At 36.1% G+C, this 16,828-nt stretch overlaps 1 protein-coding gene across 2 annotated transcripts in view; it reads right to left on the bottom strand.

The window, feature by feature from the left end:
- Positions 1-12,776, bottom strand: part of LOC143211768 (dipeptidase 1) — a 342,491-nt gene extending 329,715 nt beyond the window's left edge. Inside the window, exon 1 of one of the 2 annotated variants that reach the window (XM_076429726.1) lies at positions 12,285-12,776. Coding sequence is in view for 1 of the 2 variants with exons in the window: in XM_076429725.1 (XP_076285840.1) it covers positions 12,285-12,290 (6 nt within the window). In the remaining variant the exon portion in view is untranslated. The remainder of the gene's footprint in view (positions 1-12,284) is intronic. The other variant, XM_076429725.1, reaches the window with a different exon arrangement.
- Between the last annotated feature and the right edge of the window lie 4,052 nt (positions 12,777-16,828).

The following is a 16,828-nucleotide window of genomic DNA, read 5'->3' as shown; positions in this document are numbered from 1 at the left end:
ATTGAATTTTTCGTATTCCTGCACGCTCCGCTGCAACGTAAACCTGTTTCGGTGCGGCGTTTGTTTACATTTTGACTCTGTAGAGATGAGGTAGAAAACGGGAGGGTGGAAATAGCCGGCCTGACACCACACACACGCACCCAGTGTTTCTAAAAAGAAAGTTTCCGTTAAGAAATTAACATTTGCGCAAATTTTCAATATCATATTCGTAATCAGCACGTGAAAATACGTAAGAATCTAGAGTATAATTTAGAAACAGTGGGTGCGTGTAAAGCACTGGGTGGGTGGGTGTGGTGTCAGGCTGGCCCTTTCCGCCCCCCCTGTTTTTTCTCTCTTATCTCTACAGCGTCAAAATGTAAACAAACGTCGCACCGAAACAGGTTTACGTTGCAGCGGAGCGTGCAGGAATACGAAAAATTCAATACAGTATTCGCGATAGTTTTTTGCAAATATCTCGAAAACTAAAAGCGACCCCCCTATATTGGAAAAGTAAAAAGCTGTTCAGAATGTGTTGCTGCATAACATATTTAAATTTCATCAAAATCGGAGTGGGCAGTACTTTTCTGTATAATTACCGAAATTTTAAACATAGCTCAGAACTGAATGACAATGCAATATTAAAAAAAATTTTAAAGCCTATGCGTTTAGGAGATATAAACCATTAAAAATTTAACCGTTACACCTCCCCGCGCGATGCTCAGTAGTACCCACTCGGTTCCCACTCCGATTCATCCCCACTCCACTGACTCGCTTCGCACCGCGCCGCGCCAAGGGGATTGGTGAGTGAAGCGAACAGAGGGCTGAGCCCCCTAGTATTTCATATTAAAATTTCATGGTATGGCTTCAGGATTAACATTTCCAGTGGAATGATCACTGCAATGACCATCGACAAACTTGGAAATTTTGAGTAACACCCCTAGTAGCACAAAATATTGTTTGAATATTCCTACAGATATAGGAAATGTGGAATAAATGTTAAGGAAATGATGGTTGTACGTACATATAAATTTTTTAGAAAGAAAATTCAAGTTTTCAATGGAAAAATAACGTCCCTCTAAAGGTTACGAAATGGAGAATTTTTGAACTGTGGTCCTAGGTTAATCCTCGATACATATATGGTAATCATTCGTAAGGCTTCACTAAATATTGTATTAATTATGCAAACATGAATAATCGCATATTACATATCGGTCGTCGGTGACCGACATTATGTAAACGGTTCTGTGTCGGTCACCGGGGTGACTGACTGATACAGCGGTGTATGTATCCCACCTGTTAACCTGGTGATTTCTCCGCCACGAATTCCCACATGGTCAGTAGTAATGGGTAATGATTCTAAATGTTAAGCAATTGTGACGAAATTAGGTAGGTGCTAGTTAAAAGAATTTTAGAACATCACTATATCGCGCCGGCTGAATGTAATAACTAGGTAACTTGAAATTTGGAGATTTTGAGTTATCTATAATACTTCGTATTAAAGAAGAAATCAAGTCGAATTTAATATAAAAATTTGGTCACCTCTATCAAAGTAATCTACCCCATTTAGTGAGCAGTGTTCAAAGTAGATAAAAAATAAATACATATTTCTTATATAAATACTTATTTATATCATAAATGGGCAACTCGACTTTTAAAAAATATTTTTTAATCCAAAATGATGTTTTTTCATGTATTGTTCCACTTAAACTAAAGAAACATAAGCAGATATTGGCATTATGTTTAAAATAACGGTCTCCCTACCGTAATCTTAAAACTTTACAATACTGTTTCATCAATTTCTCTAAACAAAGGTATTGTAAGTTACCTAGTTATTACATTCAGCCGACGATATTATCCTTAATTTATTAAAATCATTAAAGACGGAAAGAAACTTCTATTTAGCATCTGTCTCTTGCAGTTGACACAGGAGATTCATATTTTGCAATAAAATTCGCATTTTAACCCGGCGTTGGTAAGGTGGGAAAATTTATCGTAAGTGGTAAGGTGAGGTCTCACAGACCTACCGAAATAATATATTGTATTATAGAAATAAATACCTTTTTTCATAAAATTATAAGATTAAGTATTGCTCTTAGGAGGCTTGCAATTAATCAGAGTAAAAACGCAGATCCTCGAAATTAAATTTTTATTATTCGAAAATACTTAACTAATGGAACATCTTTACAATGCTACAATCAATCTAAAATCTCTGGGTTCTGTAAGACCCCACCTAACTAACGCCGGGTTAAGAATGCGTATTCCATGCAATTATGACTAAAATTGCTAGCCGAAATTCGAAATAGTAGGAGGATTAAAAGAACTTTAGAACATCAATATATTATTCTTAATTTATTAAAATTATTATATTAAAGACGGAAAGAAACTTCTATTTAGTATTTGTCGCTTGCAGTTGACACAAGAGGTTCATATTTTGCAATAAAGATTCGCAGTTTAAGAATGCGTATTTCATGTAATTATGACTAAAATTGCTAACTGAAATTCGAAATAGTACGAAGATTAAAAGAATTTGAGAAGATCAATATATATTATTCTTAATTTATTAGAATGATTAAAGACGGAAAGAAACTTCTATTTAGCATCTGTTGCTTGCAGTTGTCACAGGAGATTCATATGTATTTTGCAATAAAGATTCGCATTTTAAGAATGCATAGTTTATGCATTTATGACAAAAATTGTTAGCTGCGACTTGAAATGAAGATTAGAAGTATCAGAGAGTATCGATATCCGACCTAAAGAAGTTATTAAAGAAAGAAATTTCTAAAAGGCTCTAGGATGCAGGAAATTCTTATTTTGCACAAAATCCAGGAGTCTAGTAACGAGGATCTGAAACTATTCAACCCACAACGAATCCAGCAATTATTTCATGCACATTATTGCGTATATCGTAATGTAATTTATAGTCCGACGCTTTAAACAAACAGATAAGAAAATGATGGAGTCATGATAACGAAGATAATACTCGACATTCCTAATTAACAAGTCACATAAAAGTCTTAACTACACCAAGATCTCCGAACTTGAGAAGACGTTGCTTCGTAATGGTGAATTTGTATAATTGAGTAAATTCTGGGTGTAACCGGGGAAAGTTTTATTGACCTCACTTATAAATAATTTCCACTTGTTTTCCTAATTTTCACTCCTACTAAAAATGATAATTGATTGTTACCCATGGACCACTTGTTCCTATTATCACTTCGATTGTTCTCACGACACTATATTTTTTTATCAAACACGGATCTATAAGTAGACAGCGGATTTTATGTATTTATGACAAAAATCAGTAGATGTAATTTGAATCAGTAAAATAATTAGAAGAATTTAAAAATACTGTCATATTACTTTCAACAGATTAAACATATTAAGAAGGAAAATAAATGTCCACTTCACTCCAGATTGTTGCAAGTTAGGTAGAAAATTTTGATTTTGTATAGAAATCCACTATCCAGTGGCGCACCTAGGGGGGGGGGGCAGGGGGCCAGGTCCCCCCCAAGAAAAAAATGTTTACCTTCCAAAATTAACATCGCGGAATAGCCCTTGACAGATATGTTGGCCAAAAAAAAGGTCATCACGTAAAACCTAGGGCTGGGTTCAACTCGGCCCCCCCCCCAAATTGCATCCTGGGTGCGCCACTGCCGCTATCTATCTATAAGAAGTAAAAAGGTGACGAAATTGCTATAATAAATGTTGTGTTTCCTATTCTTATTCCTTACTCCTTTCAACATATTGCTTTCAAAATTTCGTTTACCCGTTACTTAGTAAACTAAGTCTTCGAACATGTAAAAAAATCTCAACTCATTTGGTTCAATCTTAAGAAAATTATGCGATTCTTAAATGCGGTTGAATACTTTTTGCCAGGGGTTGTATACTTAATAATAATTATTAATTAAATTAATTAAAGGAACGAAGGTATACGTGATCAAACTCGGGCATTTTCATATATGCAAATGCAGAATTGTTGGAAAATCTCAGTTTAAAACGATCTGTGGTACGTTAATTTCCGGTGTTCCGAGACCATCGTTTCCTTCGCATATTTATCGAGATTCCGCGAATGCTTGCGATGTTCGAAATCCCTCTAGAAAAGAAGATTTCATACTCGAGATCGCATGATCGTGCAGAATCATTTATCGGGAATTATCCTCGGCAAAGCAGTTAAAAGACAATTAGTAATATTCAATCAGGATCTCTCATATTTTTGTACTAATTCTTGCTGATAATTTGAAAATAAAACTTATTAGTACACAGTACCTATAATACTCTATAAGAACAACAATAATGAATACCAAATTACTGCTGGTTCACCTAGTTTGAAGTATAATTTTACGGTATGTTAGGTTTTGAATTAATGAATTTACGTTGCAATAAAGTTGCTTCTTGATACAATTTAAAATACAATATGAAATGAAGAATAAAATAGAATAAATTGGAATAGAGAACGCTGCAGAAAATAATTATTCTCTTGGATAATGAAATTAAAGGTCTATAAATAGGTCTATAAAAAGGAGAAAATAATTTTTTCCCTGGTTCTCCATAAAATACCGAATCTAGGTAAATGATTAATAACATTTTCCCCAAAATTTTAAGCAATTAGTTCAAAATTTCTTCTGTTATAAAATTAGTGTCGAAATAGATAGAAAAATTTAATATAAATAAAATCATGACATTAGGCACTATAAAAATAAAAGCGTGGAGCACCCACGAAGATTACGTCAATATAGTTTAGCGCTCCACGCATTTATTTTTATAGTGACTAATGTCATGATTTTATTTAAATTTATATATTAAATTTTTCTATCTATTCCGACACTAATTTTATAACAGAAGAAATTTTGAACAAATTGCTTAAAATTTTGGGGAAAAATATTATTAATCATTCAACTGTATTCGGTATTTTATGGAGAATCAGGAATTTTCTCTTTTTTAGTGCATTTTAACATAAGCGTGGTTTTCAAAAAGTTCTTTTTATACATTTTATTTTCTACTTTTATTCTCATCGGAAGCAAGTGTGTATACAAAATTTCAGCAGGATTGGACTATGGGATTACATGATTTGACGCATACAACAACAACACGGCAAGTTAATATAAGCGTGGTAAAAATGGATGTAATTTATAAACGTATTATACCGTGCGAGAAGAATTATTTGCCTTTGATATGAAATAATTCAAGCTTCCAACATTTGCTGTGCTAGCGCATCAGTTCTCCGTACAATATTTCTTATTTTGAAATTACTCTCTTCACTAGAATGAACGCCAGATTTAAACTCTTTTAAACTCGCTTAACTCTACCGAGGTCGCAGCAGATCTGACAAACAAATGCAAAATCTTTAAATAAAAATGGATGTAATTTATAAACGTATCATACCGTGCGAGAAGAATTATTTGCCTTTGATATGAAATAATTCAAGCTTCCAACATTCGCTGTTCTAGCGTATTAGTGCTCCGTACAATATTTTTTATTTTAAAGCTACACTCTTCAATAGAACGAACGTCACATTTAAACTCTGTTAAACTCAGCTTAACTCTGCCGAGGTCGCAGCAGATCTGACGGACGCATGGAAAATCTTTTTATAAGGATTTGTGAACAGACACATCGTGCAACTCGCTGACAAACAGCATCTGATATATGATACGGTAAATCTCTGTATGCTGTATTGGAAATGGTAACAACGACACGTACATACATATACTGGCGACGAGCGAAACAAGAAACAAGTGCATTCGCTATGCATTTAAAATTCTATTTTATGTTGAACGTTAAACTGTCCACTTTTTTATCGCGTCGTACTTTTTAGCTCGCTTCACCATGAAAGAATATTTACGATCACTCGCAGAAGAACATACGTACCTGACAAGTTTTTAATAATTGAGGTGGTCATTCCGAAGATATTCATTTATTAGTTAAAAATTTGGTAATCTCTTTATGATGCGTTCATGTTTGTGGAAGAGAATGTATTAAAACGATGAATAAAAGATTCTAATTTCAACGTACATGCAACTGAAGCGCCCATTCACAGTGTTGAGCAAAATTTTATTCGGATAACAGATAATTAATAAGAGTGATGTATAACTTTATTCGTTCCCCTCAGGGTTATAATTTTCGTACAACTTCTCCTTCCTCCTCTTTTCCTCCTCGCGCAGCTTAATGAATAAAATTTTAATCGTCACTGTCGAATAGATATTCAAATAAGAATTTATTCGGATAGATGAATTCTTCGATTAAATAAAGAGAATAGCTTGTTACGAATAATGAATAATATTCTCCGAATAAAATATTCGACTAAAAAGAATTTATTCGAATAATTATTTTAGATCATTTATTCGGAACAATTCTCTATGTGCGTTCTTTCCAACTTCCAAGTTAAAGTCAAGACTTCATAGAAAAATAATTAGAAGAGCTTTCAGATTTTCACGACCTGACATCAGAGTTACCAGATTAATACTTGTGCCCCTACTCTACCTTCCGCTTCTACGAGACTATTCCCCACAAGGACACCCGACAAAACGGGATCGCATCAGTCGAGATACTTCACGTACGGAATCGTTTCAATCGAGATCTCTCGCGTGCGCTAGAGACACAAACGCGAATCATCATTTCATCATCCGCGCGCGTACAAGGCAGGACTTGATAGATTAGACTTACTGACGAGTCCCCTTGCAATTCATTTTCATTCGAACCAATCATTGTCTTTTGCGATCACTCGACCATTGAAACGGCTGCCCAATATTAATATGGCGGGCAGTGCATCACAGTGTAACGCGAGCCGATGCGTCCGCGATTGAAAAGGGCTCAAGCCTTACAACCTTGAGTGGAACATTTCATCATCCGCGCGCCACTCGCGAGTGCCCAAGCGCGTCGCTTCAAAACACAGAGTTAAATGGAAATGAATTAAAATAATCCACGCGAATTATTAGAAGACATAAGAAAACACTGTTCCAAGTATCACATACAGGGTCAAACGGAAACGAATTAAACACGAACATCAGTAAAAGGTGCAATCATAGAAAATCACTAGGAAATATTGGGTTGGCAAATAAGTTCGTTCGGTTTTTTACAGTGGAATAAATCACAAAAACCGAACGAACTTATTTGCCAACACAATATAAGAAAACAGGCGCGAGATAAACTTTCGGAAAACAATCCTAATTGTAAGTATTGATCACCCTATATCGCGAGTGTCATACGCTCTATTCAAATTTGAAAAGTAAATGAAACAGGGAGACCGACAGTCAGTTGAGAAAATTGTGAAATCGATCCAGAAATCTCGTTTCTCTGCGATTAACGCGTCCAGAAAGAGCAACCGATGATCGAAGTAACACGCGCCGCGCCGCCACGAGGCGGCACAAAAACACACCCCTTCCGGTGGGAGTTTAATCCCAACAGCAGTCACGTGAAAATAATTACACCCCGGAGCTGCGTGACTCGTTCAGCGTGCGATAAATCAGCGCACGCAACGGGTGGGCTTAAACGGTGACGCAGTTGCGAACGCAACAATACAGAAAATTCGCGGCGACGTACTCGCCGATCCTTGCCCAGCATCCTGAGCCCTTGTCATACTTCCATTTACACTTTACAAGTTCATTTCGAGACGACGCGACTCACGGTGATCGATAACACTGTCCAACATCAAATTTATTTTCAATATACTGTTGGGTCCTTCTTATAGACTTTTTTGCGCTGATTCCGAATCTGTTCTTAATTTTTCTCCTATACGCACAGTTTTTGAAAAACATGGCTTTGAAAAAAAAACATATTTTTCAACTTTAAACAAATATTGTGATGTTATTATAAAAGATATTGAATTGTTCTTTACAGCAAAACTCAGGTGACAACTCATGTCGGGCGAAGATATTTTGCTTTCTGGTTCGAAAAAAACGTCGATGTCGCAAACTTCAAACGGGGGTTTTTCAAGATAAAAGTCTGCTTTATCGCGTGGTATAGTTCGATTTTCCGCTGGACCCTAATTTTTTGAGATAAATTGAAAAATATCCTCAAAAATTGGTGCAAAAGTGGTGTCTCTCCGTCTTTAATCATTGTTTAAACATGTTTAAACAATCATAATGTATTGATATTGGATATCAATGTATTCGGGAAAGTCAACAGAATCTTTTGCTGTAAAGAACAATTCAATATCTTTTATAATAACATCACAATATTTGTTTAAAGTTGAAAAATATGTTTTTTTTTTCAAAGCCATGTTTTTCAAAAACTGTGCGTACAGGAGAAAAATTAAGGACAGATTCGGAATCAGCGCAAAAAACTCTATAAGAAGGACCCAACAGTATGTTGAAATCATAAAAAAAGTTGAAATTTGTTGGACAGTGTAATTAGGAAAACCAGAGGACAAAAATTTTTAAAAATTGTCCCACGATCTCGATGTACTTAAATATCCTCGTTATTTCAAACAATACGAAAAAATGTTACGTATAAAATCTGTAGGGTTTAACATAATACATATGATATAAATGGTATTCTTGCAAGTGGAAGCATACAGAAGCTATAGAGATCACTTCTGGGGTAAACTTTACTTTACCGGACTCAAAATTTTTGCCTTTCTCCTATAAATTATGATGTATTTGGTATGTAATCCAGTAGATTTGTACCCGGAGAACCGGCAGATCGAAGTTTCGATCCTGTAGGATCAATGGTTCAGGAGTTATGGTTGCTTAAAGTTGAGCAATTTGCAGTGTTGTTGACAGGTAAGTCATTTTCACTCATAATAAAAGCATACACGACAATCATATTGATTGACTTTAAAATACAAATCATCATTTAAACTAAAACCGTAGATAGGACCTTAAAGATTAGCTTCATACCGTAACGGGGTAGATTCGTTTCCAGGATTGCAAGGATGCGGGATGCGCCTTTTCATTTCTCGATAATGCAAAGATCGGGTTTTTCAAAAGATCAATCCAGGCCGCGATCGCACGAAAAAGTCCTATTGTTACGTTTACGAGGCGTAATTTGTATTACTCGGCAGCAGGTACTCATTCCGAGGTTCGATATCAATTAGTATAAAATGAATACTTTTCAAATATAGTCATTGAAACGTTATTGCTTTTAAGTAGTAATCGAAATCCATGAAATGAAAATTGGTTATTGAAATTAACTCGGATTCGTCAGTGCATATTGAATTTGATCCCATCCATAGCAATAACATAATAAATAGGTTAAAAATCCGTCGGGATCGCGTGCTTTAGTATAGGCAGCAGTAGAATCGGTAGGTCATGGTCAGACGCATCAGACGATTCCTATCTATGTAATAGCACACGTACAGTGGCCGAAATTTCTATAAAGTCACTGTGTTTTGTGCCCGTGCGAAATCAATACAGGCCTGTTTATGTACTTCTTTAAGGCCTGGTTTACGTTGCGTTTTTGTCCAGAAGAGTTTAAAAGTTGTTGCACGCGTCTTATTGTTACTGGGAGCTCCAATTCAGCTCGACATTGTGCTGCAGTTTTCCTTTCCGTAGCCACAGATCTCGTTAATAATGAATGTCGTCTCGTTGACAATATTTTATTACCACCTTTATAAAATGATTTTTTCCGTAATTTTCACGTAAATTGATATAATTATTAATCACGGTATATTAATTTTCTTAGCAATTGTGCGATTAGAGCAGCTCATATCTTTATAAGCATCGATTGAAGCTTTTTCTTCACTTGTTAGTACTTTTCCTCTCGGCATTCTCATACACGTGAATCAAATTATAACAAACAGGATTTCTTTGAGTTCTAAAACTAATACTTTTAGAATATTCGCAGTTTTCCGTAGTTCTCTGCTCAGAATACAGAGAAACACTAAGTGACTTTATAGAAACTTCGCACTTGTGTTCTGCACCACACAGAAAAAAATCAAAACAAACGTAAATAGTAAACATAGCGGCCTAGTGTACGCAGTCCCTCTATCCGAGTGTCTGCAAGGCACAAGACCAGATACGATAAATCAACAAAAATGGTGATATTTTTAAAATATCTATTAAAAAGAAGATGACTTTATAGAAATTTCGGCAACTGTATTCGCTGAATTTTCGAACCCGATTTACTCAAAAACGGAACGTCAAATGAAAAAATTGTATTCTTCAGTTTCGTCTCACTTCCGCGTGTAGAATTATATCCTAATCGGTCCCCTATTGCATGCGGGATACCCTCTATGTGGATTAACAATTTAGTTTAGTTTGCTCAATTATAGTTTTGAACAAGATCCTCTTTTCCATTGTTAATACCGTTGTTAAGACCGATTTCAAATCTGTTATTTTATGATTACTGAAATTCTGAGGTTACTTTCGTGGCAGATGATCGAATAAATTTTCTTTTCCAGGTGTACGTTATAATAAAAATTATAATGAAACTCCAAATATGTAGAAAAAATCTTACAATTTTTATTAGGTTGTCGCGAAAGTTCGTTTCGTTTTCGTCTAATGTGCACACTGCAAATTCAAAGTGGTTTTTCAAGAAAACAAATTGCGTGGGTTAAGTAACACAACGATTAGAAAATAATAATACATAACGAACTGCGTTGTTTATGTGTGCTCGTGTGATTTAGCAATATTAAAACACACACAATGCAGAATCAACTTTTGGAATAACCTAACGTAAGGCAACATGTACCTATCAGTTACTTTTAAGGTGTGCTAGGCTTAGTATTATAAGTAGACTGCGGATCTTCATGCATTTATAGTAAAATTGAGTAGATGAAATTCAAAATTGTTGGAAAATTTAAGAAATTGAACATGTCAATACATGATTTCTCCTCTATTCAAATCATTAAGGGAGAGAATAACATTCGATTTTAGTTTCTCTTTCTTACAATCGATACAGACAATTTTTATTTTGCATAAAGATCCGCAGTCTAGTTATAACAGTCAGTTAACATACTTTATAACAGGTATAACAGGTATAACAGACTTTATAACTAGTTATAAAGTCAATTTTTAGATAAACTCTCAGGTACACTAAATGATTTTTCGTTTGAAAAACACTACTGGCAACATTGAAAACAAATATATTCTTCACAATGTGACACAATGTGAAACATAACATTATCGGACCGGATAATATTATATATTTGATTTCAAATCATATGCGATTTCATTATTCAAATGATGTTTCGATTAAACATTAAAAAGTTATATGACACCTTCGTATTATTTATAAGTTTACACAATTCTCCCGATAATTCATTCTCTGCAGGCATTTCACTTCTTGACATTCAATCAACAATCATTTGAACGATTAAAATACAAATGATCTAAAGTCCGACATTTTATATTAGACGACCCAGTAATCAAGTCGTACATTTTTATTGAAATGAAGAATAGTTATTGTTTTCTTTTTGTCGCATATCCGATCGCAAGTAAAACTTCACTTCAGTTATTTCACCATAATTATAGTAAAAATCAAACGACTAATTTTGGTTATATTAGTGTCTCCAAGTAAATAATAATTTCTTTATCCCTGAATCTAATTTTATAGTCGCTCAGTAATATAAATTTCAAGCCCCGCTTTCACATAATTTTTACTCCAACTTAGTGTTAATTACATCAAAATAAAAAATCACTTTTTCCTTGCTATCTTCTATACTTCTATAAACGAAGACTATTTTCGATTCTTAGAAGACATGTAGACGTTGTGTCATACGTCCTTTGAAGAAATATATTCTGTCAGATGCAAGGTTCAATAGAAATTAATTAAAATGATCCGTAAACAATAGCGAAAGATGAAATCACAAATTATTAGAAGATATAAGAAAACACAGAAACAAGTGCCACATATAGGGTTAGACAAAAATGAAATAAACTAAGCGACGAACAACAATAAAAGATGAAATCATAAGTTACTAGAAAATATAAAAAATCACAAGTCCCAGATATCACATACAGGGTCAAACGGAAATGAATTAAACTAATCCACAAATAACAGTAAAAGATGAAATCATAGAAAATCACTAGAAAATATAAGAAAACACAAGATCAGGTGCGAGACACAGGGTTATGTGGAAATGAATTAAAACAATCCATAAACAAAAGCGAACGATGAAATGACAATTTATCAGATACGGAATTAAATCGAACTGATCGAATCGAAAAGCTGCACAGAGGGAAGATGCCGGTCAGATATTTGTTAACTTGAAAAATGCCTCGTTCGTTTCCGCATTCAGTTGTCCCGTTTACAGTCCCTTGTGACGAAAGCCACAGTTTACGCTACACCAGAGCGGGGACGGAGCCTGGCTGAGGAGGCAGTGCCCGCGTAAAAGCAGCGAGTGTCGGAAAAGCCGTAGCAACACTCACCCTCATGGTCGAAGCCTCACATGGTTCACCCGTTGCTGAAAAACACCTTCAACCCGCGTTGGTTCACGGAACAGGTATCTATCACCCATCCGCCATCCCTGGTCTTCTTTGTGTTTCCTTCACGAAAGTCGTAGAACGGTTTTGACACTCTTAATAACACTCTGTGTTCCCAACCTTTCACTTTCAAACGATTGCACAGATAATTCCCCGGGGAATAAAGTAGAACTGAACGAAACAAAAAGAAAAGAAAAAATAGTCACTGAACGGTGTTGACGAATTCGGTGAACACAACTGTGATGGAAGGAGGTCCTTCGAGTTTTCGACGTTCCAGGTCGAGGCGAGAGAGATACTTGTGGAATTCGTGTGGAAAAGCTCGGAGGGCGAGAAAGCGTGACCGCGAAAAGCTCGGACAAGAGCTGAACGAACCGGGCGAGATGCGAGGTCGTGGCCCGGCAGCCGGCGACTGGATGCTGCTAGAAAGCTCGCAAGCTCGCACCAGTCGGCCTGGCTAGGCGCAAGCTCCCTACTCGGCCTCGAAAACTCCCCCCGCGTGTGAACCCTTCTCCCGTTGCCCCTGAATTTCTTCGGCGTGTCACTGCGAAAAATGTTGCGCGATACGTACGCCGCCGCTTCTCCCGGCTCCCACTGTCACTCGGTCGCGTTGACAATGCGCTCTTCTTTTTTGCCACACACGCCCCCGAACACGCCGCTTTCTTGTTTAGCGCGGCTTCGGGGTCTGGTTCACGTGTTCGCGTGTTCACGCGTTCGGCCAGCGGTTTCGAAGCTCTGTTGTCGACTTGCCCGCATGCGTCGACGAATTTGAGAAAACATTAGGTTTTCGATTCATCGAGACTAATTGTTAGTGCTGTTAGCATTTCGGTTGCCGTGATTTCTGGCTAGTTTTATACTTTTAGCAGGAACTCTTCCAAACACGCTCGAATTTAACCCTTTCTGGACGAGAATATTTCGACTAGACTGTGGATGTTAATGCAATTTTTAATTTTTGTAGGCAAACTTCCAGAAAGTGGGAACGACTAAAATCTTATCTTCAGTGGTAGTAATCTTTATAGAAATTCTATATACAATTTAATATTGTTTTAAAATAACATTAAATTAATATGAAATTTTAGATACGAAATAAGTAAAAATTGTATTAAATCCTGTGGAATTTTATGTTCTAGCATTTTTTGAACATTTTTAGAAGCCATAAATGCATAAAGATCCACAGACTAGTTTCAACCCTCATTTTCTGAAGTCCTTCCGTGTGTGTAACGTTAATATAATATGTCTCACGTGTGTCAAATTGATACAATGCTAAACCATCAAATCAATGGAACGATAAATAATCGACTTTGCTAATTACTTGAATGAGAATCAAGTAATAAATATTTACACAATATATAGTTGCTCACATATTCGCATTTCGTAATTTCATTCGCACGTGTTCGAAGAGAAGAACCAAGAGAATATTTTCTCCCTTCTTCTTCTTCTTCTCTTCTTTGAATCCATGCCAACTTTTGATATTCAAAGTTATGCTAGCTGTATTGTGAAGGGGTTGTACACTGAATAATTGTCGTGTACTAATTACAAAGTAATGTAGTATTCGCCAAAAACTTTTTTATTTGGGCCCTTAATGAAAATTTAAAATACATGTTTTGTAGATCTACGATAGTTATACACATGCTGAAAATTTCATCGAAATCAGTAGACGCAGGAAAAAACGACGCGCATCGAAAGATATACGATTCTGTGGATTTTAAGCAGAAACTGACCAAAAGTCGCGAGAAACTATGATTTCCACCACATTTAATCACTTGTAGCTCTTGGGTATGTTAATCGATGAATAAATTAACAAATAATAAATATATATATATAAATTAACAAGTTTTTAGTTGTAGAAACGTTTCTAACGTCTGTAAGAAGTACGATATAGAATTGTTGGTAAACATATGTTGGGCCAACTATAATAATTGTAGGCCCAACGTTGGACATTCGTTGGCAAATTGTCATAAAGTTTCGTCGTAGGCCCTATGTTGGAGATTTGTAGACAAAATATCCAACCATTGGCCACTATTGGCTAACCATAAATGCTACTGAGGTACTTATTTTATCATGATAAATATAATACACTTAATTACAAGTTGTATGTGAATATCCGGCCAGTCAGCTGAATTAGATAGAATAGTCGAAAAAATGAAATGTCCAAAAAGAGAAAAATGGCAGTAGTAAAGCCAAACCTTTGCAATTGTATCGTACATATCATGTGACGTATGTACTCGTTAAATTCCGAATTAAACAACTCCATCTCCAGTACCGGTAATTTACATTCGCTGTTTACAAACTGCGAAATTATTGGCAGTAAAAATAATTCTGTTTGACGGTGAGACTGCTCATATGCCGAAACTCTTTCCGAGTTCGAAAGTGATGAGATTGAACGGTACACGGGTGCAATTATTAAGTCAGCGGCAAAATGTTTAATCAACTTCTTCTTATCTTATAAATACATAACCATCGATCTCGCGTTTTTTTCCAACAAGGTCCCATGCAATTACCGTGAACGTTCGATTTCGCCATACGCGTGTTACGAGCAGTTTTAACGTCCGCTTAAATTCAGTGGTTGTCAGGAAAAATGCCGCATGTGACAATTTCAAAAAATTTCAGTTTATGTTTTAATTGGACTTTATAGTATAGGATTCACGGATTTACCAGAAAAAATGTTACGAATATAAATTCGAAAGGCTACAAAAAATAATGCAATTTAACCGATGTCCTATGTCATAGCTAGACTGCGGATCTTTATGCAAAATAAAAAATGTTTGCATTGATTGCAAGACACAGGAGGCAAATAAAAAAACTTCATTCTTCTTTTGATTACCTTGTTAAGGTGGAAATAATACACTGGTGGCCTTAAATCTTTTTAATATTTGTTCACTGTTTTAAATTGTACGTACCCATTTGCGTCACAAGTGCATACAATCAGCAGTATAGTCATAGCATGATCGATCAAAACTTTAAACGGCAATATCTCGGAAGTGAAAGTATATGTGACATGCGACGTTCTTCCTGGCAACCACAGAATTGTCGTCGGGAAATCGATCCTTAATTCGTGACGAAGGAGACCCGTAATTTCGCAGCAGACGTCTTTTTCGGGGAATAATTAATCGTCACGCACCGAGGCGAGGCAACGAAGATACATCGTCCCGGAGCCGAAATTCTGTACTTTCACTCTTCACGCGATCTCTGAACCTGCACGCGACCGTATCCATCCTTTAGGCTCTCGTTAATCCACCGTCACGAAACACCGTGCTGGCCACGAATTACTGTTATTACATAATTTTGCGATACCCGGTTGCGCGTTTGGCCCACGCCGCACCGGGCCGAACCCGCGCTCCAGCGGCATTTATGACAACTATAAAAAGCTTTACGACAGGTTCCGAGGTATGAAGGAGCGAAGCTGGACGGATTTAACGCGCCACTCGGGAGCGCAACTAATTTCCATTAATTATTCTTCCCGCTCCATGAACTTTTTACTAGGGTCGCCGCGCCGCCTACGCGAAGCGGAAACCCCATCCAACAATGCTCCGGAGCGGCGCGGCGCGAGATTGCGGCTGGTCAAGAACAATTGCGGCACCGACGATCGGCCAAGAAGCTTTAATGGCGCGCGATGACGCCACTAAGGACAATTTGCAGACTTTAATTGACTTCGTCCGGATACAAATCACGCTGCGGTTTCCTCCACGGAAGTATTTACACGGCCCGAAATTTCAATGATGCCGCCTACGTTTTGGTATATTTTTTAAAAATATTGAGAAATTTGTTACTTTTCAAATATCTATAACAATTTTATACTTACTACTGAGTAGAGATATATACCACCCATTCTCTCACAAATGTTTACGTCTTGAGTCTTTTTACATTGTCGTTGAAGGCCGCGGAACTGGAGTGCGAAATTTCTGCAGTGGGTGTATTCGTACACCTTTTAAATAAAAATAAATTTTAGAAAAATACCACTTGTGTTTTTTAAACGGACTAAAAAGTATAAAATAATTTTTCCTAGCACCATACAGATTCCTAGCCCCGTACAGATAGTCCGGAAAATTTGTGATTGTGAATTTTTATTTAATTGTTTGAATTGTGATTTATTTTTATTTAAATAATTATTTTTATATCTTAAAATACATTTTTATGACAGGCACTGAGGTAGGTTTGATTGTTTTAATTAATTCCACCGGTGATTTTCATTATTTAGGTTATGTTTGCAATATACAAAAAGCTGAACATAGATATTAAAGATCAGTAAACAAAACATATTTTGTTTCCGACATTAGAGCAGACTTTAAGCTTTCTTCGTTTGAATCTCCATGTTTGAATATGTGGAAATGTGACGAAATCAACAACATTATATTTGTAGTGACAGTAATCACTTTTTCCAGAATGGAATTTTACAGACGCGTAAAGGAAAGTGTCAACCTTCTTTCCAACTGATTCTTTTCAACCGATGAAACTGAGTTTTTCGGTGCTTATAGTAAAAACATAAAAACAGT

This window comes from Lasioglossum baleicum, chromosome 9 (assembly GCF_051020765.1).
Source record: "Lasioglossum baleicum chromosome 9, iyLasBale1, whole genome shotgun sequence".
Classification (NCBI taxonomy): Eukaryota; Metazoa; Arthropoda; class Insecta; order Hymenoptera; family Halictidae; genus Lasioglossum; species Lasioglossum baleicum.
The sequence above is the reverse complement of the archived record's forward strand: the minus strand, read 5'-3'. Positions and strand labels throughout refer to the sequence as shown.